This window comes from Macrotis lagotis, chromosome 1 (genome assembly GCF_037893015.1).
Source record: "Macrotis lagotis isolate mMagLag1 chromosome 1, bilby.v1.9.chrom.fasta, whole genome shotgun sequence".
NCBI lineage: Eukaryota > Metazoa > Chordata > Mammalia > Peramelemorphia > Peramelidae > Macrotis > Macrotis lagotis.
The window spans coordinates 888,153,443-888,180,298 of NC_133658.1; the positions used below are offsets into that span (position 1 = coordinate 888,153,443).

The 26,856-nt window shown below is 43.4% G+C and overlaps 1 protein-coding gene across 2 annotated transcripts in view; it reads left to right on the top strand.

Annotated features, from left to right (window-relative positions):
• PLEKHG5 (pleckstrin homology and RhoGEF domain containing G5) overlaps positions 1-26,856 on the top strand; it is a 112,390-nt gene that overhangs the window by 80,182 nt on the left and 5,352 nt on the right. The window contains exons 3-18 of one of the 2 annotated variants that reach the window (XM_074218590.1): positions 7,026-7,155; positions 11,727-11,829; positions 12,474-12,534; positions 13,129-13,220; positions 13,733-13,869; positions 14,359-14,489; positions 14,709-14,894; positions 15,238-15,414; positions 16,158-16,253; positions 17,355-17,405; positions 17,693-17,842; positions 18,232-18,342; positions 18,511-18,660; positions 20,355-20,492; positions 23,709-23,828; positions 26,451-26,583. In XM_074218590.1, the coding sequence (XP_074074691.1) occupies positions 7,026-7,155; positions 11,727-11,829; positions 12,474-12,534; positions 13,129-13,220; positions 13,733-13,869; positions 14,359-14,489; positions 14,709-14,894; positions 15,238-15,414; positions 16,158-16,253; positions 17,355-17,405; positions 17,693-17,842; positions 18,232-18,342; positions 18,511-18,660; positions 20,355-20,492; positions 23,709-23,828; positions 26,451-26,583 (1,966 nt within the window). Of the gene's footprint in view, positions 1-1,287; positions 7,156-11,726; positions 11,830-12,473; positions 12,535-13,128; positions 13,221-13,732; positions 13,870-14,358; positions 14,490-14,708; positions 14,895-15,237; positions 15,415-16,157; positions 16,254-17,354; positions 17,406-17,692; positions 17,843-18,231; positions 18,343-18,510; positions 18,661-20,354; positions 20,493-23,708; positions 23,829-26,450; positions 26,584-26,856 lie in introns of those variants that run through there. The other variant, XM_074218589.1, reaches the window with a different exon arrangement.

Consider the following 26,856-nt stretch of genomic DNA (forward strand, 5'->3'; position numbering starts at 1 on the left):
CCTACCAGACTATAAGACTTTAGAGGACAGGGACCCTGTTTTATTTTAATGGAACCTTGCAGGTGGTAGGTATTTGTTGAAATAAATTATTGTCTACAACATGCTATGGTATTTATTGGTCTAATTTTCACTGATTAGGGATTTGTTATTCATTGTTCTCTCTCTCTCTCTCTCTCTCTCTCTCTCTCTCTCTCTTTGTCTCTATTTCTCCCTCTCCCTCTCCTTCTGTTTCTTTCTTTCTCCCTCTCCATTTCTGTCTCTCCCTAACTCTTCTCTTTCTGTCTTTTCCTCTCTCCTCCTTCTCCCTCTCTGTCTTTGTGTCTCTCTCCCTCTCCCAGTCTGTCTGTTTCTCCCTCTCCCTCTCTGGCATCTCTTTCTCTCCCTTTCCTTCTCCCCCCCCTTCTCTTAGTTTCTCTCCCTCTCCATCTCTGTCATTCCCTCTACCTAGCTCTTTCTCTCTCCCTGTCTCTCTTAGTCTCTGTCCCTCTCTCCCCCTCTCTTCTCTCTGTCTCTCTGTTTCTCTCTCTCTCTCTCTCTCTCTCTCTCTCTCTCTCTCTCTCTCTCTCTCTCTGTTTTTGCCTCTCTCTCCCTTTCCCTTTTTGTCTCTGTCTCTTGCTCTCACTTCTCTCTCACACATACACTCACAATGTCTCAAAGTCTTGTTGCAGTTTTAAATTAATAAAGCTTAAGACTCCAGGTAAGTGTACAGGCATATGTATCTATGTGTATATGTTTTTATATGTATGCATGTGTATATATGTGAACATCTAGGTAGCTCAGTGGCCTTGGAGCTGGAGAATGGGAGTTCAAATGCAGTCTCAGACACTTGTCACCTACTAATTGTGTGACCTTAGGCAAATCACTTAATACTCATTGCCTCAAAATCCAGTGTCATCTTTAGTCACAACTGACCACCGGATCCAGATGGCTCTCGAGGAAAAGATGAGCCAGGTGACTTAGCATTGCACCCTCCCCATCCTCACTCGTCCCAATTCATGGGCTTGTCATGATGTCACCTCCCCGATGTCACGGTCTTCTTTGAGAAGGAATACACATCATATATTTATGTATATATGTGTACACACAGGCACATTTATTCGTGGTATATATGCATTTACATATATTCACAGACACTTGTACTATATGTGTATGCATATATAGGTTTAATAGGCAAAAATGTGTCTAAAATGTATATTTTTAATGCATTTATTTATTTTTGAATTTTATAATTTTATAATTTTCCCCCAATCTCGCTTCCCTCCCCCTCACCCCCCAAGGCAGTCTGATATTCTTTATATTGTTTCCATGCTATACATTGATCTAAATTGAATGTTTTGAGAGAGAAATCATATCCTTAAGGAAAAAATAAGATATGAGCTAGCAAAATTACATAATAAGATAACGGGTTTTTTTAATTAAAGGTAATAGTCCTTGGTCTTTGTTCACACTCCACAATTCTTTCTCTGGATACAGATGGTATTGTCCATTGCAGACAGCCCAATGTTGTCCCTGGTTGCACTGATGGAATGAGCAAGTCCATCAAGGTTGATCATCACCCCCATGTTGCTGTTAGGGTATGCAGTGTTCTGATTCTGCTCATCTCGCTCAGCATCAGTTCATGCAAATCCTTCCAGGCTTCTCTGAATTCCCGTCCCTCCTGGTTTCTAATAGAACAATAGTGTTCCATAACGTAGATATACCATAATTTGTTCATCCATTCCCCAATTGATGGACATTCACTCAGTTTCTAATTCTTTGCCACCACAAACAGAGCTGCTATGAATATTTTTGTATAAGTGATGTTTTTACCCTTTTTCATGATCTCTTCAGGGTGTAGACACAGTAGAGGTATTGAAAGATCAAAGGGTATGCACATTTTTATTGCCCTTTGTTCTTCAGAAAGGTTGAATGAGTTCACAGCTCCACCAACAATGTATTAGTGTCCCAGATTTCCCACATCCCTTCCAACATTGATCATTGTCCTTTCTGGTCATATACAATGTATATTTAATAAACTTGTGTCTCTATGGATACACATGTATTACATTGTGATATGTGTCTGTCTGTCTTGCCTATTCAACCAAATTGGGAGAATCTGGTAGGCACAGGTCATAGTGGGACAGATGGGGGGTTGTGGACAGAATGCCATATTTGGAGAAGAATCCCACCTTTGACCCTCATAGAAGAAACTGGATGAAGTAATGGAAAGAACTTTGGATTTTGAGTCAGGGTCCTGTGTTCTAATCTTGCCTCCATCCCTCACTAGTTTGAGCCTTAATACTTCCTAAACCTAGACCAGTCACTTAAGTTCTTTTTTAAGCTTCCTAATCTATAAAATGAGGATAAGAACACTTGTCTTCCAGGACAGTTGTGAGAATCAAAGTTCTCACTTATATTAGTAAACCTTTTGTAAACCTTGAAGTGCCACGCAAACATTGCCATTGTTGAATGATTTCAGTCATGTCCATCATTTGGGTTTTCTTGGCAAAGATACTGGAAGTTTGCCATTTCCTTCTCCGGTTCATTTACAGATTATGAGGTTTTCTTATTGTCCTTCATTCTTGAAGAAGACCATGATATCAGGGACGTGATGTTGTGATTTGAGTGTTAAGTCACCAGTTTCACTTTCTCCTCCAGAGCCATCTAGGTCCAAGTGGTCAGATAGGGATCGGGATGACTGGAGATGGCTCTAGATTCAAGGCAATCAGGGTCTTGCCCTGGATCACACAGTAAGAATCAAGTGTCTGAGGTTGGATTTGAATTCCCATCCTCCTGACTCCAAGGCCAATGCTTTATCTACTGTGCCATTTAGTGACCCTTACAGATGAGGAAATTGAGTCAGAAAGTATGAACTAACTTACCCAGGATCACACAGCTTGGAAGTGTATGAGGCAGTAAATGTCCTGACTCCTATGCTCTATCCACCCAGCCTAAGATAAAACAACAGAAAGACTCACTATTGTCTTATATTACTTATATAACTAACATCTGGGTCATGAACAAATTAACTTCTCTGAGCCTCAGTTTCCTTCATTGGCAGATGAAAGGAAGCTCAAATGAGATATTGCTTATGTAAAGACTTTTCCAAACCTTGGATGGATATATCTATGTAAGCTATGATTATGTTGCAGACCCCCACCCTCATTGCCAGCTCAGGATGGGCAGGCAGCCAATGGGATTCCTTCAGGGCAGGGATTTGGTACATGGTAGGCACTTAACTACCTTGCTTGTTGAATTGCTCAATTTAACTGTAAAGTTGATCTACATCTATTTAAGAAACCCCTGCCCTCAAGGAGTTCTGTTTTATGAGGAAAGGCACATAAATAAACAAAGTCATTTTGGGGGGTGGGGAGCCTGGGCAGCAGATGGAAGGGAGCCCTGAGAAAGGGAGCTGGGAATCTGATTCTTGTAGGAGCAGATGTGAAGTTGAGCTTTAAAGAGAGCCGGGAGTGTGGGAGTCAGAGTTGGGGAGGAAGTGCATTCATTATGGGCTTGGGGGAAAAGAGATGGAATAAGTGTCCTCTAGGAGAAAATGTAGGGAGGGCAGTTTCCTTTGAACTCAGTCTATGAGGCAGAGTGAAGTATGGTAATACTGGAGGACAAGACCCTTTTCTCAGTGCCAAACTGGGGGAGTAGAGGGTTTATGTGTCATCACGAAGGTAGTAGGGAGCCACTGGCCCTTCTAGAGTGATATGGTCGCGCCTATATTTTAGGAGTCTTACTCAATATGTACCAGCTAAGTGCTAAGTGCTGAAGATACAGAAATAGATAAAAGATAGTCCCTGCCCTCTAAGAATTTACAATCTAATGGGTGGATCTGAAAGGGGAAAGACTAGATTCAGGAAAACCTATCAGATTATTATGGAAATATTTCAGGTGAGAGATGAGGGAGGACATGAGGTAGGGTGGTACCATGTGAGTAGAGGGAAGAGAATAGAGATGAGAGGTGTGGAAAGAGAGTTAGCAACTAGATGGGGATGGGGGTGAGAAACAGGAAGAATCAAGAATGATGGAATGACTATGAGCTTGAGGTACTGGGAGGAGGGTAGGACCATTCACAGGCATTGGAAAATTCATCAGAGGGATGGTTTGAGGGAAAATACATTGGCTTCAGTTTGGGATATATTGAGTGTAAGATATCTATGGAACATGCTATTTGGAATGTCCAAAGGGCAGTTGGTGATGTGATTCTGGAGTTCAGGAAAGAGACCACAACTGGATAGCAAGGTCATTGAGAGGCTAATGAATCCTCTGGAAGCTAATTGGATCAATAGAGGGGAAAGAAGAAGGTTCAAGAGATTCACAATTACAGTAACCCGTGAATGTTGAATGGACACAGGGGACTGAGGAGTGACCAGATAGGAGGGTAGCCAAGAGGGCAGTGACACCAGAATGCTGAGGGGGAAGCTGTCAAGAATGATATTGAGGATGATGATAATAACAGCTTACATTTATATAATGCCAGCCACTGTCTGAAGGAATTGACAAATATTCTCTCTGGATCCTCAAAACAACTCAGGGCAGGGGGGGAAGGTTCTATTACCCCCATTTTACCAACAAAGAAACTGAGGTGAACAGAAGTTAAATGACCTGCCTAGAGACACACAGCTAGTAAGTATCTGGGATCAGATTTGAACTCATCTTCCTGATTCCAGGGGCAGTGAATAGAGTGAAGTCAGGATCTCCCTGAGTTCAAATTTGACCTCAGAAGCTGTGGCATTTCACCCTGTTTGCCTCAGTTTCCTCATTTGTAAAATGAGCTGGAGAAAGAAACAACAAACCACTCCAAGAAAACCTTAAATGGGATCATGACGAGTCAGAGAGGACAAAACAACAGAAAAGGCGGCTGACTCTAGATCCTACACAAAACAACAGAAAAGGCGGCTGACTCTAGATCCTACACAAAACAACAGAAAAGGCCATCTGACTTGTTCATTAAGGCTTCCTTAATTGTTTTCCCAGAGAGCTGTTTCAATTGAGGGATGAGGGATGAGGTCAGGCTGTGAAGGGTTAAGAGTGCAAGGAGGAAGTAGAAGCATCTGATTCTAGCCAGTTTTTCCTAGGAGTTTGGCAGGGAAAGGAAGAGGAGATATAACGCCATAACATAAGGAGCTGGTGTAATCTAGTGAGTGTTTTTTGTTGTTGTTGATCTTAGGTTGGGAGAGAAATGGGTGTGTTTGTAGGCTCTGGTAGATAAGGGAAGGCTGAAGATTAGAGAGAAGGGGCGATTGGAGGGGCAATCTGTTGGTGAAGGAAGATAGGGCACAAGATGTCAGCTAAAAAACAAGGGTGTTTTTGGTCCCTTTTCATCGGAGACCAGAGCAAAGGAAATGAGATTCTCTTTTTAAGATCAAAAGAAAGGAGAAATGGGAGCTCTCACCTCACTTTTTTCAATTTTATTATATTTAAGGCAATGGAGTTAAGTGACTTGCCCAAGGTCACACAGTTAGGCAATTCTTAAGTGTCTGAGGCCCTATCTCCTGCCTCCAGGGCCGGAGATCTATCTACTGTACCACCTAGCTGCCCACTTCATTTTTTCCATTAAAATGGAAGGTCAGGTACTGTCATATGAGGAAGGGGAAAGTGGGTGTAGTAGAAGGCTTGAAGAAAGAAGAGAGCGCTGCACTGTTGGTCTTTTTCTAAAAGGTAAGCCTAGAAACATGTATTAAGTGCTCACTGATAAGCAAGGGGCTGCTAGGTGATGATTTGTCTGGAGTCCAGAGGGCCTGATTTCAAATCTGGCCTCTGGACACATATTAGCTGTGTGAACCTTGGGCAAGTCACATTAAGTGACATAAAAAAATAAAAGGAAAACAACCAGAGGATTTTATATTTGATCCTGGAGGCAATAGGTAGTCACTGGAATTGATTAAGTAGGGAATTGGACAGATTAGAGGCAGAGAGACCAGCCAACTGACTACTTTGAAAAGGCTATGAATAAGATATGGGAATCTAATGTGAGAGCATTTGTAGGATCATCTGTCTAGAGCAGTTAGGTAGTGTGGTGGATAGATTCAGAAAGACCTGAGTTTGAATCGAGTCTACGGGACCAGAGGTGCATCACTGAATATCAGTCTGCCCCAGTTTTCCCATCTGTAAAACTTACCTTTCAGGGTTGTTGTAGAGATCAAATGAGATAACATGTAAGGTGCTCTGGAAAACTTTAAAACACTGTCGAAACGCTAGGTAGTGATTAGAACAGGAAGGGACCCCAAGGTCCTTCAATTGATCGATAGGAAAATGCCACGGGGGGTTGTCTTGTGAATGGCAAAGGAAACACTCCAACTTTGGTGTTCTTTCTATTATTATATCCCTCAAAAGACTCTGTCCACAAATAACTTCTATTTTTTACCAAAAATATGGTACTTCTATTAATGTAGCTATTATATTTATATGGTGTATATATAAAAATTACGTATTTATATGAAATATATTATGATAATTATGGTTAACTCGGGGATTTCTCTTCCTACCAGACCCAGGAAAAGGGGGGGGATTGTGACTTAGCTAGACTTTACTTCTCTCCCAGTGTCTGATAAAGGATGATTGGTTAGAATGGAATCCTCTTCTCCCCACTCTCACCTTTTGCACCTGGGGCCCTCTGCCCACGGTATACTGGTTAATCACAGTGGGTGAGCCTGGAGAGGAGATGACTCAGAGAGGAACCGGAGACCTTATCTTCCTTCAAGTATCTGAAACGCTGCTAAAGGGAAGAGAGTTTGGAAAGATTGTGCTCAACCTGGCGGCCTTTAGCAACCTGGAAAATGTAGACTTTTTGTTTGGAAAAACTTCCTAAGAAAGCCATTCCAAAGGAGAAGGAGATCTGGGCAGGGGGAGGCTCCCCTACATTGATGGCCTTCATGGAAACCCACTTTCTAAGAGGTCATAGTGGGAATTCTGACTTGGGAATGGATTGGATGGAACAGTCACTGAGGGAGGGCCTTCTAGCTTTCATATTCTGTGATCTGGGTAGATGGCTCCTCATCCCCCTGTCTGAGACCTGTGCTTCTCCCCCCCCCCCCCAGGTATGCCACCACGCCGACTGCCAGCAGCTCCACCGCCGGGGGCCCCTCAGCCTTTGTGAGGTGTGTGACGGCAAGTTTCATAGCACCATGCACTTTGACGGGCACATTCGCTTCGACCTGCCCCCCCAAGGTGAGCTAGCCTGGGACTGGGGAATGGGATTCCTAAGGTGTAAATCTTCATGGCTTGCTGGCAGCACCATGAACTAGAGGGCTTATTCCTTATAATCAAGGGCCTCTTCTTACTCGAGTCCTCCCCTCACAATGTTCCTGGAGGGGTTTGATTCATCTAAGGGTTTTGAACTTCCCCCAACATGCCCAGGCACGCGCGTGCGCACACACACACACACAAACATACACACACACACACACACACACACACACACACACACACACACACACACACAAACACGGTCATAGTTTTGGACAGTCCAGGAGTAACCACAAATCATTTGCTGGGGGTGAGAAACAGTAAGGAATTAGACTCCAGGACTATCTCCACATGATCTGAGATTGAAGTATCATGAACTTAATGATTAGATTACTGGTCTTCATACCTTAGTATGGGTATGGGCAAATCTGGGCTCACTTAATTTCTCTGAGTCCTCAGTTTCCTCATCAGTCAAAGAAAAGGGATGGATTCAGTAGCCTGGAGGTCCATTCAAAATCTATGACCCCAGGACAGCTAGGTGGTACAGTGGATAGAGCACCTGCCCTGGAGTCAGGAGGACCTGAGTTCAAATGTGACCTCAGACACACACTTAATACTTACTTAACTGTGTGACCTTGGGCAAGTCACTTAACCCTCTTGCCTCACAAAAATTAAAAAAAAATCTATGATGCTATGATAAGCTATTTACTCCCTGGTCAGTTTTGGTCAGGTCACTTTCCCAATATGGGCCTCAGTTTCTCCATTTGTAAAACAAATTACTTGGACTAGGTCACAGTTAAGGTTCTTTCCTTTGAGTCATATAACCTTCTGAATTCTAACCTTATCCCAGCTGAGCTAAGGAGGAAAAACATTCTTCTGGTTTGGAAGGCACATTTTTAAAAAATTTCTTAATATTTTATTTTTTCCCAATTACATGTAAAAACAATTTTTAACATTTTTTAAAATTCTAAGTTCCAAATTCTCTCCTCTCCCCCTTATTAAGAAAGCAAGCAATTTGATATAGGCTATACATGTGCAGTCATGCAAAAAATTTCCATATTAGTCATGTTGTGAAAGAAAACACAGATTCAAAAAAGAAAAGGAAAGAAAATTTTGAAAAGTATGCTTTAATCTGCATTCAGACACCATCACTTCTTTCTCTGGAGATGGATAGCATTTCTCATCTTGAATCTTTTGGACTTGTCTTAGATCATTATATTGCTAAAAATGTAAATCATTCACAGTTGTTCATTCTTATAATATTGCTATCATTGAGTACAATGCTCTCCTGGTTTGCTCTCTTCATTTTCTTTCCAAGTTTTTTCTTTTTTCTTTTTTTTTTAATTTAAGGCAGTGGGATTGAGTGACTTGCCCAAGGCCACACAGCTAGGTAATTATTAAGTGTCTGAGGCCGGATTTGAACCCAGGTACTCCTGACTCCAGGGCCGGTGCTTTATCCATTATGCCACCTAACTGCCTCCTGCTTATCATTTTTTATGGCACAATAATATTCCATTATAATCATATGCCACAACTCATTCAGTCATTCCTCGATGGGCATCTCTTCGATTTCCATTTCTTTGCCACCTCAAAATGAGTTGCTCTGAATATTCTTACACATATGAATTCTTTTCCTTTATTTTTTTTTAGGTTTTTTTTTTTTTTGCAAGACAATGGAGTTAAATAGCTTACCCAAGGCCACACAGTTAAGCAATTATTAAATGTCTGAGGTCAGATTTGAAATCAGGTCCTCCTGACTCCAGGGCTGGTGCTCTATCCACTGTGCCACAAGCCACCCCAATCCTTTTCCTTTTTAAAAAATGTCTTTGGGATACAAAGAAAGTAGTATTAGTAGTGGTATTGCTGAATTAAAGGATATGCACAGGTTTTTTTCTTGTTTGTTTATAACTTCAAAAAAATTTGTTTATCTTTGGTTTTTGCAAGGCAGTGGGGTTAAGTCACACAGCTAGATAATCATTAAGTGTTTGAGGCTGAATTTGAACTCAAGTCCTCCTGACTCCAGGGCCAGTGCTCTATCCACTGCTCCACCTACTTGCCCCTTTTTTGTATCTTTTTAAAAATTTTTTTATGCTGGTTTGTTTTTTCCAATTACATGAAAAGATAATTTTCAATATTCATCTTTTTTTCTTTTAGTTTTTTTGCAAGGCAATGGGGTTAAGTGACTTGTCCAAGGCCACACAGCTAGGTAATTATTAACTGTCTGAGGCCGGATTTGAACTCAGCTCTATCCACTGCACCACCTAGCCACCCCAACATTCATCTTTTTATAAGCTTTTGAAGTCCACATTTTCTACCATATTTCCTTCTCTCTCCTGTCCTCAGGGTAGTGAGCAATCTGATATAGATTGTATCTGTACAATTGTTTTTAACATATTCCCATATTAGTGCTGTAAAAGAAGAATTAGAACTAAAGGGGAGAAAAACCATGAGAAAGAAGGAAAAAACATAAAAGAAGTTTTAAAAAATGAACATAGAATGCTTTGCTCTGCATTCAGACTCCATAAGTTTTTCTCTGGATGTAGATGGCATTTTCCATAGCAGATGTCTCAGAATTTTCCCTGATCACTGACCTGCTGAGAATATCTGGATCCTTCATAGGTGATCATCTCACAATATCGCTGTTAATGTGTACAATGTTCTCCTAATTTTGCTCACTTTATTCAGGATCAGTTCATCCAAATCTTTCCGGACTGTTCGGTAGTCTGCCCACTCTTGATTTCCTACAAAACTGTTCCATCACATACAGATATATAATTTGCTCACCCATTTCTGAATTGATGGGTATCCCCTCAATTTCCAACTCTTTGCCACCACAAAAAGAGCTGTTATGACTATTGTTGTACATGTGAGTCCTTTCCCCTTTTTAAATATCTTTTTGGGTTAGAGACTTAGAAGTGGTATTGCTGGGTCAAAGGATATGCACAGTTTTATAGATTTTTGGCTGTCCAGAATGATTGGATCAGTTCACAACTCTACTAGCAATGCATTGGGATCCCAGTTTCCCCCTATCTTCTACAACATTGATCATTTTCCTTTTCTGTCCTGTCAGTCAATGTGAGAGGTATGAGGTTGGTACCTCTGAGTCATTTTACTTTGCATTTCTCTAATCGCCTAGGTGATGCAGAGGATGGAACACTGGCCCTGGAGTCTGGAGGACTTGAATTCAAAATCTGACCTCAGATACTTATTTCCATAATAGTCATGTTGTGAAAGAAGAATCAGAACAAAAGAGAAAAATCATGAGTGGACAGCACATTTTAGGAAGACCAAGAATAAACTAGAGAGCATCCTGAGGAGGGCTCCCAGGTTGGGGAGAGATCTGGAATCTATATACTGTTAGGGTTCGATGGAAGGAACTGGGACTGTCTAGGCTGGAAGAGAAAGGATTGTGGGTGAGAGCCAGCGTGGGGGACATGACAGCTGTCTTTGTGTATTTAAAGAACTAGCATGTTCTTTAATTTGTTCTCCTTGGCCTCCAGGTCAGTATCAGGAATAGTGAGTGAGACTGCATGGAACTAGTTCCGGACTCAGAGGACCTGGGTTCGGATCCTGTCCAAATCTCTGCCTTTACTCTGCCATCTTAGCTCTGTTCTTTCTCAAATTTCTTTGATAGGCAAGCTCCCCTACTTTCTTAAATCTATTTCTTCTTCTGTGAAATGAGGAGGTTGGACTTGCCTACTCTAAATCTGCAATCCCAGGATCCTTTGGAAGTTGTCCAGAACCAAACTCTCAAGCCTAAATGAAAGAAAAACTTCCCATGAATGCAGTGGAAAGAAAAGGTTGGGTAGCCCCTCCTCCCGGATTGGGAGCTTCAGTAAAGGTGGAGAGACCACCTTCCGAGTATATCATAGAGAGAATTAGGGATGGATCTTGGACTAGAGCCTAAGACTTTTTTCATTAAGTCACCCAGAAGTTGATGCCACCCTCAGGGCTCCCTGTTCCTAATGCAAGACTAGCCTCATGAACACAAGGGCATCTTATCTGAGAGGTCTTGAAGTCAGGAAAACCTGATTTCAAATCCAGCCCCAGACATTTTACTAGCTATATGGCCCTGGTCAAATCACTTCACCTTTGCCTGTTTTCTCATCTGTAAAATGGGCGTGATAATAGCACCTATCTCCAAGGGTTGTCATAACAATCAAATGAGATAATATTTATAAAAAAAGTGGTTAACCCTGGGACAGGCTCATAGTAGATATTTTATAAATGTTAGCCATCATCATAAAGTGCTGGACCTGGAGTCAGGATAACCTGGGTCATTTGAGAAAATAATAATAGAATGGATTTATAATATAATAAAGAATATATTATAAGGATAAAGTAATATCTGTCCCCTCTCCGTTGTGAGGATCAAATGAGATAATGTATTTTTTGAACATGAAAGCATTTTGGAGCCATCAGCTATTATAATGGTTACGCAGTAGAGTCCTGGAGCTCATGAGATTATCCAACATTCCGCTGCCTGTGACCCATGTGGAAAGGGAGGACGTGGAGTTCATCTTTTCCTATTTTTCTTGTCTTTGCTTCTTCAGGCTCTGTCCTGTCCAGGAATGTCTCCACGAGATCATGTCCACCCCGAACCAGTCCTGCCTCCGACCTGGAAGAGGACGATGAAGGGTTAATGGACAGCAGAGGGTAGGCCTGGGACAATGGAGGGTGAGGGAGGGTGGATCAGCTTCGCAGGCCTAGTCCAAAGTCTAGATCTTGGGAGCACTGGCCTCAGAGGTACAATGCAGCGGGTTTCTTCCCTGGACCCCGGGGTTAATGGTTGATGACGTTTATTGAAGTCTTTCTTGACCTGAGAGAATGGGGAAGGGGGGTGAAGGGATACTTCTTCCTGTCCCTAATCTAGTATCATATAATGAATCAGTTAGCAAAGACTATGAGGTGGGGATCAAGGGAAGGGGTTTCCACCAAGATTTTAACTAGAAGAGAGTTGGGTCTCTTATTTTATAGATGAGGAAAATGAGAGGAAATGACCTACCCAAGGCCATGCAGCCAGCACAACCTGTGAGGCCTCTGGGCAAATCATTTAATCTCTGTAAAATGAGATAATAAATTACTCCTAGTTCCCAATCCAGTGATGGTCCGATGCCTAAACTTAAGTTGGGTGTGATTCCTCTATTGGCCACAAGAGGGTATTCCTATCACAAACCTGGTGATTGTTGCCACAGTGCTGGACTATTGGGGGGGGACAAGAAGGGAGCTTTTGAGGTGTCAACCTTTCCCTCATTCCCCAAGCCTATTAGAAGAGCCTCACCCCATTTATTTCCCCACAGGGAGAAGAAGGGTTCGGGTCTGAAGCTAGCAAAGAAGAAAGCCCGGAGGAGACACACTGATGTAAGGAGCCCCTCTTAGTGACCAGGGGAGACTCAGAGCCACTGGGGAGTTGATAGGGAGGCTCCCTCTCTCTGGGGGGGGGTCCCCCCTATTGCCCCTTTTAGAGTACAGTCTGCAGCCTGGGAACTCCTACATCCACAGGTCCACACATTCAGGAGCCTATGCCCCTTCCTTCTTTTCTTCAGACTTGTAGGGAGAATGCATCTGGCCCCAGGCCAGAACAGGACCTGTCTCTGCTATAGTTTGGAGGCTGGGGGAGGGCAGATTTGGCACTGATGACTCCATGGAGAGTCATCAGGAGGGTAAGGCTATCAGGGCTATGCCCTGGGAGGGGAAATGCCAACAGCACTGTCTAGAAATTAATTTCCCTCCCTGCCTCACCCCACTGCCTTTGGCTGGCACAACCCTTATTCTAGCAGTCAGCCTTCTGCATGTTAGGACTGTCAGTCGCCCCCCAGTGGTCATTTACCCCAACCCAGCAGCTTAGAAATCTTGGGCCATCCCTAGACAATGCAAGCAAGGCACAACCCAGCTCCCCACCACCCGTACGAGAATGTGCCAGGGAATCTTCTGACTCCATATTTTCCTTGCTAGGACCCCAGTAAGGAATGTTTCACCCTGAAATTTGACCTGAACGTGGACATTGAGACAGAGATTGTCCCTGCTATGAAGAAGAAGTCTTTAGGGTAGGGCCTTGGGGGTGTCCTTTTTGTATGGAAGGTTTTCATGGGTTGCCCTTGGGGTCATCTTTGGGAGCCTGAATTTTTCCTCTTTCTGCTCAGTTTAGGAGACTTTTAACAGAATTGGAAAAAAATCCCAAATGCCAAGCCATGGGTTAGATACTGAGGCTATGGAAGTAATGGGGGGATAGGGGTGGGGGGTATAGTATCAGGTTGGATTTGGGTAGTCTCCAAGAGACTCTGGAGCATATCAAACGAAAAGGAGTTTAGGTGCCTACTTGGTTCCATAGGAAATGTTCCAGTTGTGATGGGTGTGGGCTATGTCATCCCAAGCCTTAAACTTGCTCTCATTCTGACCCTTCATCTATCTATGCCTCAGTTCCTTCATCTATAATCCTGGGATCTTTGAAACTGTTGAATAGAGGCTGGGGGAGGTATGAGCTTGGGGTTCAGGACTGGGAGTTGGGGCACCAGACATTGAGATCAGGGCCAGTGACATGGCAGTTTCCTTTTGGCAGAGAAGTTTTGCTGCCGGTGTTTGAAAGAAAGGGCATTGAACTCAGCAAAGTGGATATCTACCTAGACCAGTCCAATACACCTCTCTCCCTCCATTTTGAGGCCTACAGGTTTGGGGGACACTACCTGAGGGTCAAAGGTGAGCAGAGGGCTTGGCATGGAATTGGGACTTGTGGTGGGGAGAGTGTGGCAGCCTTTCTATGGGCTTCCTTTGACTGGCAGCTATTATTTTGCCACTTTTCTCCTGCTTGAGGGGTTGAGGAATTAGTAGATGGTGGAGCTGAAAGAAAGATGAGGGGAGAGAGAGGAGAGGGGCCCAGAACGATGAAAAATGCATTCTGGACTCAAGTGTTCTGGATTTAAATCCTGTGTCTTACAAGATTTAAATTCCTCCCTCTGCTGAGACCCTGAGCCTCAGTTTCATTATCTGTAAAATAGAGATATTAATTCTTCAGCTCCACTTCCAAAGCTTGTGGGAGGGTCTGTGGGCTGTTATTATCTCTGATGGGTGGGTGGGGGTGGGGAGGGACCCTTTTTTATTGTCTGTACCTTGAGGGTGAGATTTGGGGGGGGGTGGTGCTGATGTCTAGCAAGATCTCTCTAAGCCTCCCTGCCTTGCTTATCTCAGCCAAACCTGGAGATGAGATGAAGGTGGAGCTGGCTGTGAAAGATTTCAAATCACTGAGCTTACCCATTCCTGGACCTCCTGCCCCAGACCGCACTGACCAACAGGCTCGCCGGGAGAGCCTGGACATCCTGGTGAGGAAGGAGGGGAGACCCGGGGGGGAGGGGTGAAGTGACAGTCAGCAGGCTCTTTGATTTGTCATCTGGGTGATGGTGGGCAAATCAGGTCACCAAGGTCCCTTCCCCCTTACCCCGGGGTAGATACTGCAAGGTCTCAGAAGGGTGAGACTGCAAGGGGGGGGGGGTGTTCTGATTGTACAGACCCCTGACTTCAATCGTGTACCCCCATCTCAGGCCCCTGGCCGAAGACGTAAGAACATGACGGAGTTCCTGGGGGATACCAGCATTCCTGGGCTAGAACCCTCAATGTCATCAAGCAACTCTCTACCTAGCAATGGCATTGATACCTGGAAGAACCGGGCAGCTAGCCGCTTCAGTGGTCTTTTCAGCTCTGGTCCTAGTGGGAGTTCCTTTGGCAGGGTATGTAGTCCTCTGCTCCTCCATTTTCTCATGGGGTCCCTAGTTGGGGGAAGGGTCCAACTTCCTTCCTCCTTTGGCAGAGTCTGTGGTCTTCTGCCCCTCCACTGATTTATGGGGTCCCTAGTTGGGGTCCTGGGCATGGAGGGAGGGTCCAACTTTCTCCTTTGGCAGGGATTGTGGTCCTCTGCCCCTTTGCTGACTTCTGTGGTCTTTGGTTGGTGTCTTGAGCACAGGGAGGAAAGTTCAACTTTCTTCTAGAACTCTCTCTCAGCCCATCAGGTGGCAGTAGACTTTATTCCTGTGGCAAGTCTTCTTGAACTTGGGCACCCTGTCTCATCCCCAGGAGGTCGACAAGATGGAGCAGTTAGAAAGCAAGCTTCACTCCTACAGTCTCTTTGGCCTGCCCAGGTTGCCCCAGCAGCTACGCTTTGACCATGATTCCTGGGAAGAAGAGGAAGAAGAGGAGGATGCTGAACTCGTCCTGGAAGAGAGTTGGCAGGAACTCATAGATGGAGCAGAGGTGATTAAGGGTGCCTGGGATGCCAACCCAAACCTGGGCACTCCCATTGGTTCCTCTGCTTCTGGGAGATCCAACAGAAGTCCACCTATCCAGCCAAGGGTGCGGCTCTGCTCTCTTCTCCCTCCCCCCACTTCTCCCCATCCCATTATATAACAAGGGTAGGTCACTTTTAAATTTTACAAAGTATTTTCAGTCTGTTTTGTGATCCTCACAATGACCCTAGGTGAGATGACCAGCTAAGAGCATTATTCTAATTTTATAGATGTGACTTAGAGAGTTGTACCTTATCCAAATCATATCTATAATTAGCATGGTGGCTGGTGGCGTAGTCATATCCTGAGCCTTGGTTTCCTAATCTGTGAGATGATGATACCAATGCAGCTCAGCACTTTCTTTGGTCTAGAATTGCTTAGCGTGTATGGGGTTAATTGATTGACTTACATGTGTCAGAGGCAGGATTCAAACCCACATCTCCTGGACTTTGAGAAGTGTTCTCTAACCCATGCTTCTTTCTATGAAAGAGATGACTAAGACTAAAGGATTTCCATGGTCCCTTCTCCGTCGGATGTTCTGTGGTTACACGACTCTACCCAACTTCCTCCTACTAGAAATCACTAGTACAGTCCCTGGAGCCGTGACATACTTTCTCAACCCCAGGTCCTTCTCTGCTGCCCCTGGTGCCCCTCCCTTGCCACCAAACAAGGACTGGCTTCATTTTGCTCTTCTCCATCCTCTTTCCCCAGAAGCTAAGCAGGCGGCAATGCCACCAGCAAGAGGCTGTGTGGGAACTGTTACATACAGAGGCTTCCTACATCAAGAAACTTCGAGTTATCACTGATGTAAGTGTGGGGGTGGGGGGAGGTGGTATCTATGCCAGTCTTTCCTCCTACTTCCCTTCTCCCTACTACTGTTCCTCCCAAGCATTAGACCCGATCTTGCCACTGCCATTGGGAGCCTCTGGAGACATCTAGTCCAGATCCTCCTCTCCCTTCCCTACCTGTCCAGGTGTGAAATTCTCTCTGATTTCTCTCTCCCTTCTTGGCTGACCTCTTGAGTATTTGCTCAGAGGAACCATTATTGGGAAGTGAATAGAAACAACACTCATTTGATCTGTCTAGGTTTTTTATCTTAACTTTTTTTTTTTTGGAAATAGTATTTTATTTTTTCCAATTACATATAAAGATAGTTTTCAACACTCATTTTTTTTATAAAACTTTTGAATTCCAAATTTTCTCTTCCTCCTTCCCTACCCAAGACAGCATAGTCTGATATAAGTTATACATGTGTGATAATGTAAACATATTTCCTCATTAGTCATATTGTTTATCTTAACTTTTGACTCACCCTCCATCAGTTTGACTGCTAGAGCTTATAGGGCACCCGGCCCCAGTCTTGAGCCTGCCTGGGTTTTCCCCCCAAAAGCCCCCTTTTAGGCCTGTGTTGGTTCCCCCTCCCACATCCTCTACCAGCTTTCCCCATCAAGGTACAATAAACAAGTAGCTGGTTCATGGGTCACCCGGGCTGAGAGCGAGTAAACAAGATGATATTTGCAGTTCTGGCTATCTGAGATGGCAACAGAACCCCTGGGGGACTGCCCAGGGACAGGCTCAGCTGGTCATTTGAGGGAGACTTCTGAAAGTCCCCCTCCCACTCTCCCTAAATCCCATGAAATTTTACAAAATAATTTATGTATCCTTTTCTTTGTAAACTATTGTAGCTTCCTAATGACCTCTTTCCCCTTAAGTAGACCATCTCCTTGGAACAAACATAGCTAAGGAAAAATAAATGAACCCAAGGATCAGTATTCTTTATTCTGAGCCTGTAGTCCTTCACTTCTCTCAATAAGGAGGAAGGTGTGTGAGCAAGACCCTGCTTGTTCTCCCTGGTGACCAGTGGGTTGTTTTCTTAAGGTTTTGTTTTGGTTTATGTTTTCCCCCCAGCTCTTCATGTGCTGCCTATTGAACCTGCAGGAGTCGGGCCTACTGTGTGAGGTGAGAGGTCCAGAGGAGGAATATCTGTGGGTCTGACTCGCCCCTTCCCATTCCCAAGCCTACCCAGCTCTTGGAACAGTGCCTGACACATACATAGTAGATATTTTAATGAATATTTATTAACTGACATGAGTGGGAGACCTAGGGAGAAAAGTGGAGAGACTTTAGGGTAATATTGGGAAGAGACCAGGGAGGGCCTGAGAAGCTAGAGGCTGAGCTGGAGGAAAGGGGATGGTTGTGAGGGAGGGGTGGGAGAGGGCTTGAAGCCAAGACCCAGCTTCCCCCAGGTGGACGTGGAACGTTTATTCAGCAATATCCAGGAGATCATTCAGTTGCACCGAGGGCTGTGGAGCAGTGTGATGGCTCCGATGCTTGACAAAGCTCGCCGCACAAGGGCTCTGTTGCAGCCTGTGGACCTCCTCAAAGGCTTCAAAATGGTAGGGGCTACTGGAAGGGGGTGGGGGAATCTGCGGACAGCTCCTAGCCTTACCCCTCCTTCCCATCCTTCGTAGGACCTAGAAATCTTAAAGGTACAGGTGGGGACACTGGGAGCACTTCTCAAAAGCTTCAAGATGGTCAGGGCTAATGGGAAAGGGATTAGGGGGACCTGCTGACAGCTCCTAGGCTTGCCCCTCTATCCTTCAAAGAGAACTAGTAGTCCTAAAAGTACTGATGGGGAAACTGAGGGCACTCCCAAATCTTCTAGCCTCTTGGTCAGATTCAGGGCCTCATAATTATCCTGAAAACTCCACTTGTCTCCTGAACCCCCTCAATTTCTTCTCCCTTGCCCTACACCCTTATCCTCTTACTGGTTCTTATCTTGCAGTTCGGGTCCCTGTTCAAACCTTACATCCGTTACTGCATGGAGGAGGAAGGAAGCATGGAATATATGAGGAGCCTGCTCAGAGACAATGACCTATTCAGGGTCTATGTTACGGTGAGGGAGGGGCCGAGGGGTGATGACTGATGAGGGAAGGGCTAAGGGAGGCGTGACTCATGGAGGGCAAGGGGTAATGACGGGGGGTGGGGCCAAGGAGGGATGACTAACTGTAAGGGGGGGATGAGGGTGCTGGGGATGGTCCCCCTGACTATGTCCTGCTTACAGTGGGCAGAGAAGCGCCAGCAATGCCAGAGGCTGAAACTGAGTGACATGTTGGTGAAGCCTCATCAGAGGCTCACCAAGTACCCGTTGCTGCTGAAGTCAGTGCTGAAGAAGACCGATGACCCACCAACCAAGGAGGCCATTGCCACCATGGTAACTAGGGCATGGGCAGGAAGGAAGGGAGGTGCCCCCAGATATATAGACACATACCCTGGATGTAAAGCCTCTGTTTTTTTTCTCTCTTCTTCCTCCAGACTTCCCACAGGAGCCCTCTCCCCTCATTATTTCAATAGCCATCTCATTGGATTCCCTGCCCCCATTTTCTCTGCTCTCCATTTCTTCCATGACCCTGACCGTGGCCCTCCTCTATTCAAGAAGTTTCAATGGCTCCTTATTACTTCAAGAATAATAATAGCTCTAGAGATAGAAGAAGCTTCAGAAATCCTCCTCTCCAACCCCTCTCATTTTTCAAATATAGAAATTTAGACTCAGGTTCAGTCCTTCCTTAGGTCACTACATGTTCCAGGAAGCAGCAAGATTAGGTGTTTCTGCCTCCAGATTTAACTATCCTTCCACCTATACCCTCCCACTCTCTTTATCCAAGTCCAACTTCATTTTTTGGCATTTAAAGCCCTTTCCACCCTGACTCCAACCTGCTTTCTAGGCATGTTACATCTCCTTCATGTGGTTCAGCAAACCTGGCTTTCTGAAATGTTCTTCCCACAACACATTCCATTGCCCATCTCTGTATAGACTATGTCCTGGACCCCTTACTGAAATGCTCTCTCCTCTTTAGAGTTCAGTTTAAACCTCATTTTATAGAAAAACCATGCCTGATTCCTCAATTATCTATTGTCCTCATCCCCTTGCCCCATCCCCTGCGCCTTAGATTTATTTGAATTTGGATAATGTTTGCTTTGTGTTAAGCATTCTGCCAAGTGCTTTTTATCTCATTTGACCATCACAACAGCCTTTGGGAATAGGTACTATTATTACACTCATTTTAAAAATGAGGAAAGGGGGGTGGGGGGCAGCTAGGTGGCACAGTGGATAGAACATTGGCCCTTGAATCAGGAGGACCTGAATTCAAATCCAGCCTCAGACACTTAATAATTGCCTAGCTGTGTGAACTTGGGCAAATCACTTAAACCCATTGCCTTCAATTTAAAAAAAATGAATAAACCGAGGGGAAAAAGGCTAAGTGACTTCCCCAAGGCCACATAGCTAGTTAATTGTCAGTCTGGATGTGAACTCAAGTTTCTCTGACTTCTTGCCCAGACCTATCTTCCGAATTTCTAACTGCCTCTAAGCTTGCTGCTTTTTGTTCATTGTCATATAGCAAGATGGCATCTTAATTAGAAAGCCCTGCATTCAAATCCTGCCTTAGATACATACTGGCTGTGTGACTTTGATAAAGATGATAAAGTGTCAAGAGCATGCTAGCCAGAACTAATAGAGGAACTCTCCTTATGCGGGTGTAGCTTATATCAATGAAATTACACAAGTCGAGACTCTCCCCCAATTTTTTTAATCTTTTTTTTTTTCGAAGGGAGGGAGACAATTGGGATTAACCTAGTCACCCAGGGTCACACAATTAGGAAGTGTCTGATTCTGGATTCGAACTCAGGTACTCCTGACTCCAGAGCTGGGCCACCCAGCTACCTCCCCCTCTCCCCATTTTAAATAAACTTTACACGTTCATATCTCCATTAATATAATATAAGCTTCCTGAGGACAAGGAATATTTTATTTTTCAGTTCTATCCTGAGAGCTGGGGATCTAGTGGGTATATAATAGAAACTTATTGGGTGATCAGTTAATCAATGTTTCCACACTTTTCCTCATAGATTAGCTCAGTGGAACGATTCATCAATCATGTCAACTCTCGCATGCGGCAGCGGCAAGAGCAGCAGCGGCTAGCAGCCATCATCAGCCGCATCGACTCCTACGAAGTGGTGGAGAGTAGTACGGATGAAGTGGATAAGGTAGACCTGCTTTCCTCCCCATCTTCCTCACACTTCCCTCTGCTCTCTCTTCCTCCCTCAGATCCACCCTGCTTCTGAGTAAGGTCCCAAACATCTCCCTGGCATCTCTGAGGTCTTGGATGCTCTGCAAGAACTGCCTAGCAGATTCTCAAAGCACAATAGAGTTTTATTTCTTATGTAACCTCCAGTGATTCATGATTTCCCCTATTTAGGGAAACTGTCAATGCAACAAATATTTTTAAAGCATTTCTTATGGGTCAGGTACCAGACAGATCATAACAAGTCTTTGAGGTTGCAACCTGTGCAGTTCCTATCTTATCATAAATCTCTAGCAGAGGAGATAACTCAGTGTACTGGAAGCTCACCTTCCTTTAATTCTTTTTTTTTTTTTTGCAAGATAACTTGCCCAAGATCATCTAGGTTCTTATTAAGGGTCTGAGACTGGATTTGAACTCAGGTCCTTCTGACTTCAGGGCTGGTGCTTTAAGCACTGCACCACCTGACTGCCCCTCCTTTGATTCTTTTTACTTTTTTGTAGTTACCAATGCAACTAAGTGGTGCTATATTCCCCAGGGCTCTGGTTCTGGCATCAAGAAGACTCATCTTCTCCAGTTCAAATCCAGCCTCAGACACTTACTAGCTAGGTGACCCTGGGTGAGTCACTTCACCCTGTTTGCCTCAGTTTCCTCATCTGTAAAATGAGCTGGAGACGAAAATGGCAGACCAATACATTCCCTCTGCCAAGAAAACCCCAACAGTGTCATGAAGAGCTGAACATATCTAAACAATGACTTAACAACAACAAAGTTATTGATGGCAGGACTTGGACTGTCCATACATTCTCTCTCCATTCTCCATACATGAATGGTTCACCTCCCTTTCTGACCCTTGTCATTATATTTTTGTGCTAAATTTTCTGCTTTTATCATCATTGGTATGAGTCTGCTTATATGCACCATGGATCTTTTCCAAGAATATCACTGGGAGAATTTGTGTAAAAAAGATGGACCTTGAGGGTACAAAACATCTTGAGATTGTTGACCCATGGAACTTTTATTTCATCTTAACTTTGTTTTATTTTTTTAACCATTGTGGTTTATTATTTTATTTTTCAAGCAACAAATATCTTAAAAATAATCTACCCTTGAAATCTATCTTACCCTAGAGGAAAGTAAGAGAAGAAAAGGATGGGGGGGGGCGGATAGGAAATAGAAGGGAGGGAAGATTGTGGGAGGGGTTAATCAGATGCAAAACATTTTTGAGGAGGGACAAGGTGAAAGAAAGACAGAATAGAATAAATGGGGGTAGGGGAGAAAAGAATGGAGAGAAATCCAGGTAGCAATAGTAACTGTGGGAAAAAATATTGAAACAAAAATTAATCTATCATTTTCCCTACTTCCTACAGTTGAGCCACTTAAAACAAAGAAAACCTAATCTGTCAAGACATAGCCTGGCAAAACAAATTCCCATTTTAGACATGTCTGAAATGTATATCTCTTTCTCATTTTAAGTTGTCCACCTCTGTGTCAGGAAGTACAGGACATGTTTTCATTTTTTTGGATTCATGATTTATCATTACATTAATCAGAATTCTCAAGTCTTCCAATGTTGTTTTTCTCCATAATGTCATTAATTTTATATAACATTAATTTCCCCTCTGCATCACTTCATAACAATCTTCCTTGTTACCGATGACATCTTAATATTTCTTAATGATATAATAATATTTCCTTATATTCACATACTGCAATTGTTTAGCTGTTTCCCAATAGGAAGACACTCCTCAGGTTTCCAACTTCTGACTACAACAGAGAGAACTACTACCAATATTTTTGTACATATAGATCCTTTTAAGTATCAGATAAGTCAAGGTACCTTCTTATTGCAAACAGTTTATTTTTTCTGGGAGTTCTGGCTTGTTGAATTTTTTTTCTGATATTGGATTATATAAGGCAAAAACAAACAAACAAACAAACAAACAAAACTTCCAGGACCAACAATATTCACATATGAATTCTTCCAGTCATTCAAAGAACTATGGATTTTAATACTACAGAAACTGCAATGAGAAGGTCCCTTGTCTTATCGTTATTTGATGCACATCTGCCTAGATTTCAACATTACTACAGAGAGTGCAACAATGGGTTGGACATAGTGTTAGAATGCCAGACGTACCCTTGCCAAAAAAACCGTTTTATGGAGAACTCACACAGGGCAAGTGCTCGCAAGAGGGTCAGAAGAAGAGATACCCAGACCCCCTGAAGGTCTCCTTGAAAAACTTTAGAATTGATTATACAGCATGGGAGACACTGGCACAGGACTGCCCAGCATGGCATGTCCTCATCAGTGAGGGGGCTGAACTCTATGACAAAGGCAGAACCGAAGCAGCTCAAAAGAAACGTGACATACATAAGTTTAGAGTACCCACTCCAGGTGTTTACATGGACTTTTTGTGCCCAACCTGTGGTAGAACATTCTGAACTTGTAATGGTCTGAGCAGCCACAGCTGAACACATTGTAATTTGTTTCAAACATAGTGATGTCATTTTGGTCTTCTTTGATAACAAAGGACAAGAACCAACCAACCATTTGCTACACATATGGTCTTGATACGTAAAAGGATCTAAATGTATAATTCATCCCTGAAAATTCCCTTTCAGTTATAGTAGGATATGTACCTTTCTCTGTTTTTCCATTTCCAAATTATCTACTCAGTTTTGATCTTTTCATCAGGAATGCTTGGAAATCTTACATTCATTAAAGATCCCCACCCTCAGAGAATTATTCATAGTTTCAATGAATTTATCTTACCTTTTTGTCTTCAAGCTTTCTCTTCCTTTTTATTGTCAGTTGCTAAGTTTGTATCATTTGTTCCTTGGCATTTTTCTTTGACTTAGAAACTCTAGATTTTACTTTGGAAGTTCCTGAGAATTTTCATTTTGGGGGTTTCTTATAGGAGGTGACTGGTGAATGCTTTCTATTTTTCATTTCAGTTTTCTTAAAAAAAGGGATCTCTTTAAATTGTTAACGAAGGGAAAGAAATCTCATAGACAACAACTGGGGTGGGGGGTGAAGCTTTGCTTCAGAGTACTGGCCTCCTTTCCATCTCCTTTCTTTTCTCAACCTTTTCCTTTCAGATGTATCTTTGGTTCTGCTCTGTTCTTCTCGGCCCAGCCCATTTTACTCATCCAATAAACACTTCTCTTTTCTTTCCAGCTTTTGAAAGAATTTCTGCGCCTGGACCTTACAGCTCCCATCCCTGGGACATCTCCAGATGACACTCGGCAGCTCCTTCTGGAGGGGAGCTTAAAGATGAAGGAAGGAAAAGACAGTAAGGTGAGCAAAAAGGGACTTTCTCAAGGTCATGCCACAAGTTACTGACATTTGAACCCAAGGAATTCAAACCCAGGTCCTGGCTTAGTAGGAAAAGTAATGATTCTGAAATTGAGTGCAGCTTGAATTTCATCTCAGATACTTATCTCTGTGACCTTAAGTAAAACACCTCATCACTCTGAGGCTCAGTTTACCTCATCTATTACATAGGGTTAATAATAATTCTTCCCAGGAAGCAACATGACAATGACTCCTGAGTTAGGAAGACCAAATCCGACCTCTTCCCTATATTAGCTGTGCTACCATGGGCAAGTCACTTACAACTAATGTTACATGACTTGATGCTTATATCCAATGGAGGAGGTTATTTTCTCATTGGAAGTTTTCCGTATCAATGGAATTAAAAGTCTGGTCCCAAAATTCTTCTATTGTCCACCTCTATGGGGTTATTGTCAGGAAAAGTCCTTTGTGAAATTTTAAAGAGGTATAGAAGGGAAAACAGATTCAGTCAATCAATAGACATTTATTAAGCACCTATTGTGTGTTCAACACATATTAAGCATTGAAGCCAATTAAATAAACCCTGCCCTCAAGGAGCTTACAGTCTAATGGGAGAGACAATGAACAAAAAAAAGAAATATAAAAAAGCTATTTTCCACATAATAGCAAGTAATGAACAGAGAACACTAGGATTAGATGTCTCCTATCTCCAGGTCGTTCCTCAGCTATGAAGGTTAAAAGTTAAAGGTTAAAAGAATTGCCTAAAGTTTGGCAGAAAATTATCAGAGACTTGAATACTATATTTTCTTAGGTCCTTTCACTTAGGTGAACTCGATGGGCCTTGGTTTCAAGCCTGCTCCTGCTCTTTCTGGCTGTGGAACCATGAGTTAAGTTGCTAAATATCTCAACTTCTCAGGTAGTTTTCTAAGACTTAGATTACAGGTGAGTTGCTGACCTGTATGGCTCTAGAGATTTTCTGCTCCAGTGGTTTCCACTCCCTGATTGAAATGAAATTCTGAACCAAAAAAAAAGGCAAGTTTTATGGAGACTTCAAAGTTTCCTTACCTTCTACTGTCCATTCTCAGCATGGTAAAAAATGTAATGGAGAAGACCCAAGTTCAAGATCTGCCTTTGATCATATTGTGTCCATATCTAAGCAAATCAATCCAATCCAGTGAAGGTTTAAGGAATACCTACAACTGTGCTAAATTAAACAGCCCCTGCCCTCAAGGAGCTTACTATCTAAAAGGGGATATGATCTAGAGAGACAGGAAAGGTGCTGGTGGGACAAATAACTAGGGTGTATTTTGTTCTTTGGAACTGAAACCAGGCAGGGCAGTAGATGCAAAGTGGAGTGAATTGAGAGTCCACTTTCTGCCCTCCAAGCTTTGGGAGGTGTTTGGTACTCCAGTCTCTAGCCTTCAATTCGAGGGAAAAGGAGCCTAAGTGAATTGTTGTCAGTAAAGGTTAGAACTGGCAGCATGGTAGTGTTTAGAAATGTCGGCATCCTGGGGGCGTAGTGGAAGATCTCGTTCTGTGGAGTTACAATGACGTAGGGCAACAGATGAAAAGTAGAGAGTTTAATCACGTTTCCCCATCTGGGATTAGCTTGTACCTGGACCTCAGCTTGTATCTTGTTGTTTTCATGTCACCTCCCTCATTGAACTGAGAGGGTAGGGAATGTCTTTTGGCTTTTTTTGTATTCAAAACATTGAACAGAGGTCCTGCCACATCATAGGCATTTAATAAATGTCTTTTTGTTTGTTGATCAGTTGCCTTTTAGTCATGTCTGACTCTTCATGAACCCATTTGGGGTTTTCTTGGCAAAGACACTGGAGTGCTTTGTCATTTCCTTCTCCAGTTCATTTTTCAGATGAGGAAACTGAGGCCAATGGTGTAACATGATTTTTCCAGGGTCACCCAGCTGGTAAGTGTCTGAGGCCAGATTTGAATTATGCACTTATGGCGGCACTAACTGTACTTGTAATAAAGGTTTGCTGACCTTCTGAAGTGAACATATCAAACTATTTGACCCCTAAGGTCTCTTGGGGCTATAAGATTTTATGAGTCTTAAGATAAGATATAGTCCTTCCCTTCTTAGAGATTGCACAGTCTCATTAGAGAGAGAAAATATACTTGTAAAACGGGACATGATTCATTCTAAGTGCAAATGATGGATTTGGAGTTAAAGAATCTGACTTCAAATACTGACTGCCACTTTTTAGACATCTTGGGCAAATCATTTAGACCCTTTGTGCCTCAATTTACCCATCTGTAAAATGGAGAGGGAAGGAATTGGATAGCTAACCTTCAACTGAAATCTCTTCCAGTGCTTAATCAATTATTATTTCCTCCCCGGATCTCAGTTTCCTTACCTATAAAATGAAGGGGGAGCGACTAGGTGGCACAGTGGATAGAGCACCAGCCCTGGAGTCAGGAGTACCTGGGTTCAAATCTGGCTTCAGACACTTAATAATTCCCTAGCTGTGTGGCCTTGGGCAAGCCACTTAACCCCATTGCTTTGCAAAAACTTTTAAAAAAAAAGGGGTTGGATTAGAGATAGATCCCTTGTAGATTGAGATCAGTGATCCTCTGATCCCGAACCTGAATGTCTTTTTCCACCAGATGGATGTCTACTGCTTCCTCTTCACTGATTTGTTTCTGGTGACCAAGCCCGTGAAGAAAGCAGAGAGAACCAAAGTCATTCGGCAGCCCCTGATGGTAGACAAGATTGTATGTCGAGAGCTCCGAGACCCTGGTAAGGAAGCCTTTTACCATTCTACTGTCTCAACTTCCCTCTGTTGTGACAGATATGGACCTGGGGTCTCATTACTCCTCAGCTACTTTGATCAGGACTGGGGTTACCAGACTCTCCTTTGGGGATCCAAGGTGTCTCATCAGGAATCCCCTTAACAACGGACTTGACCACTGGTTCTCCAGTCTCCTCTCCAATCATCCACAGTTACTAGTTTTGTTCTCTGGGTCCACGCCTCCTCCTCATGCTCCTTCCTTCTCTTCTATCTCTTGCCCA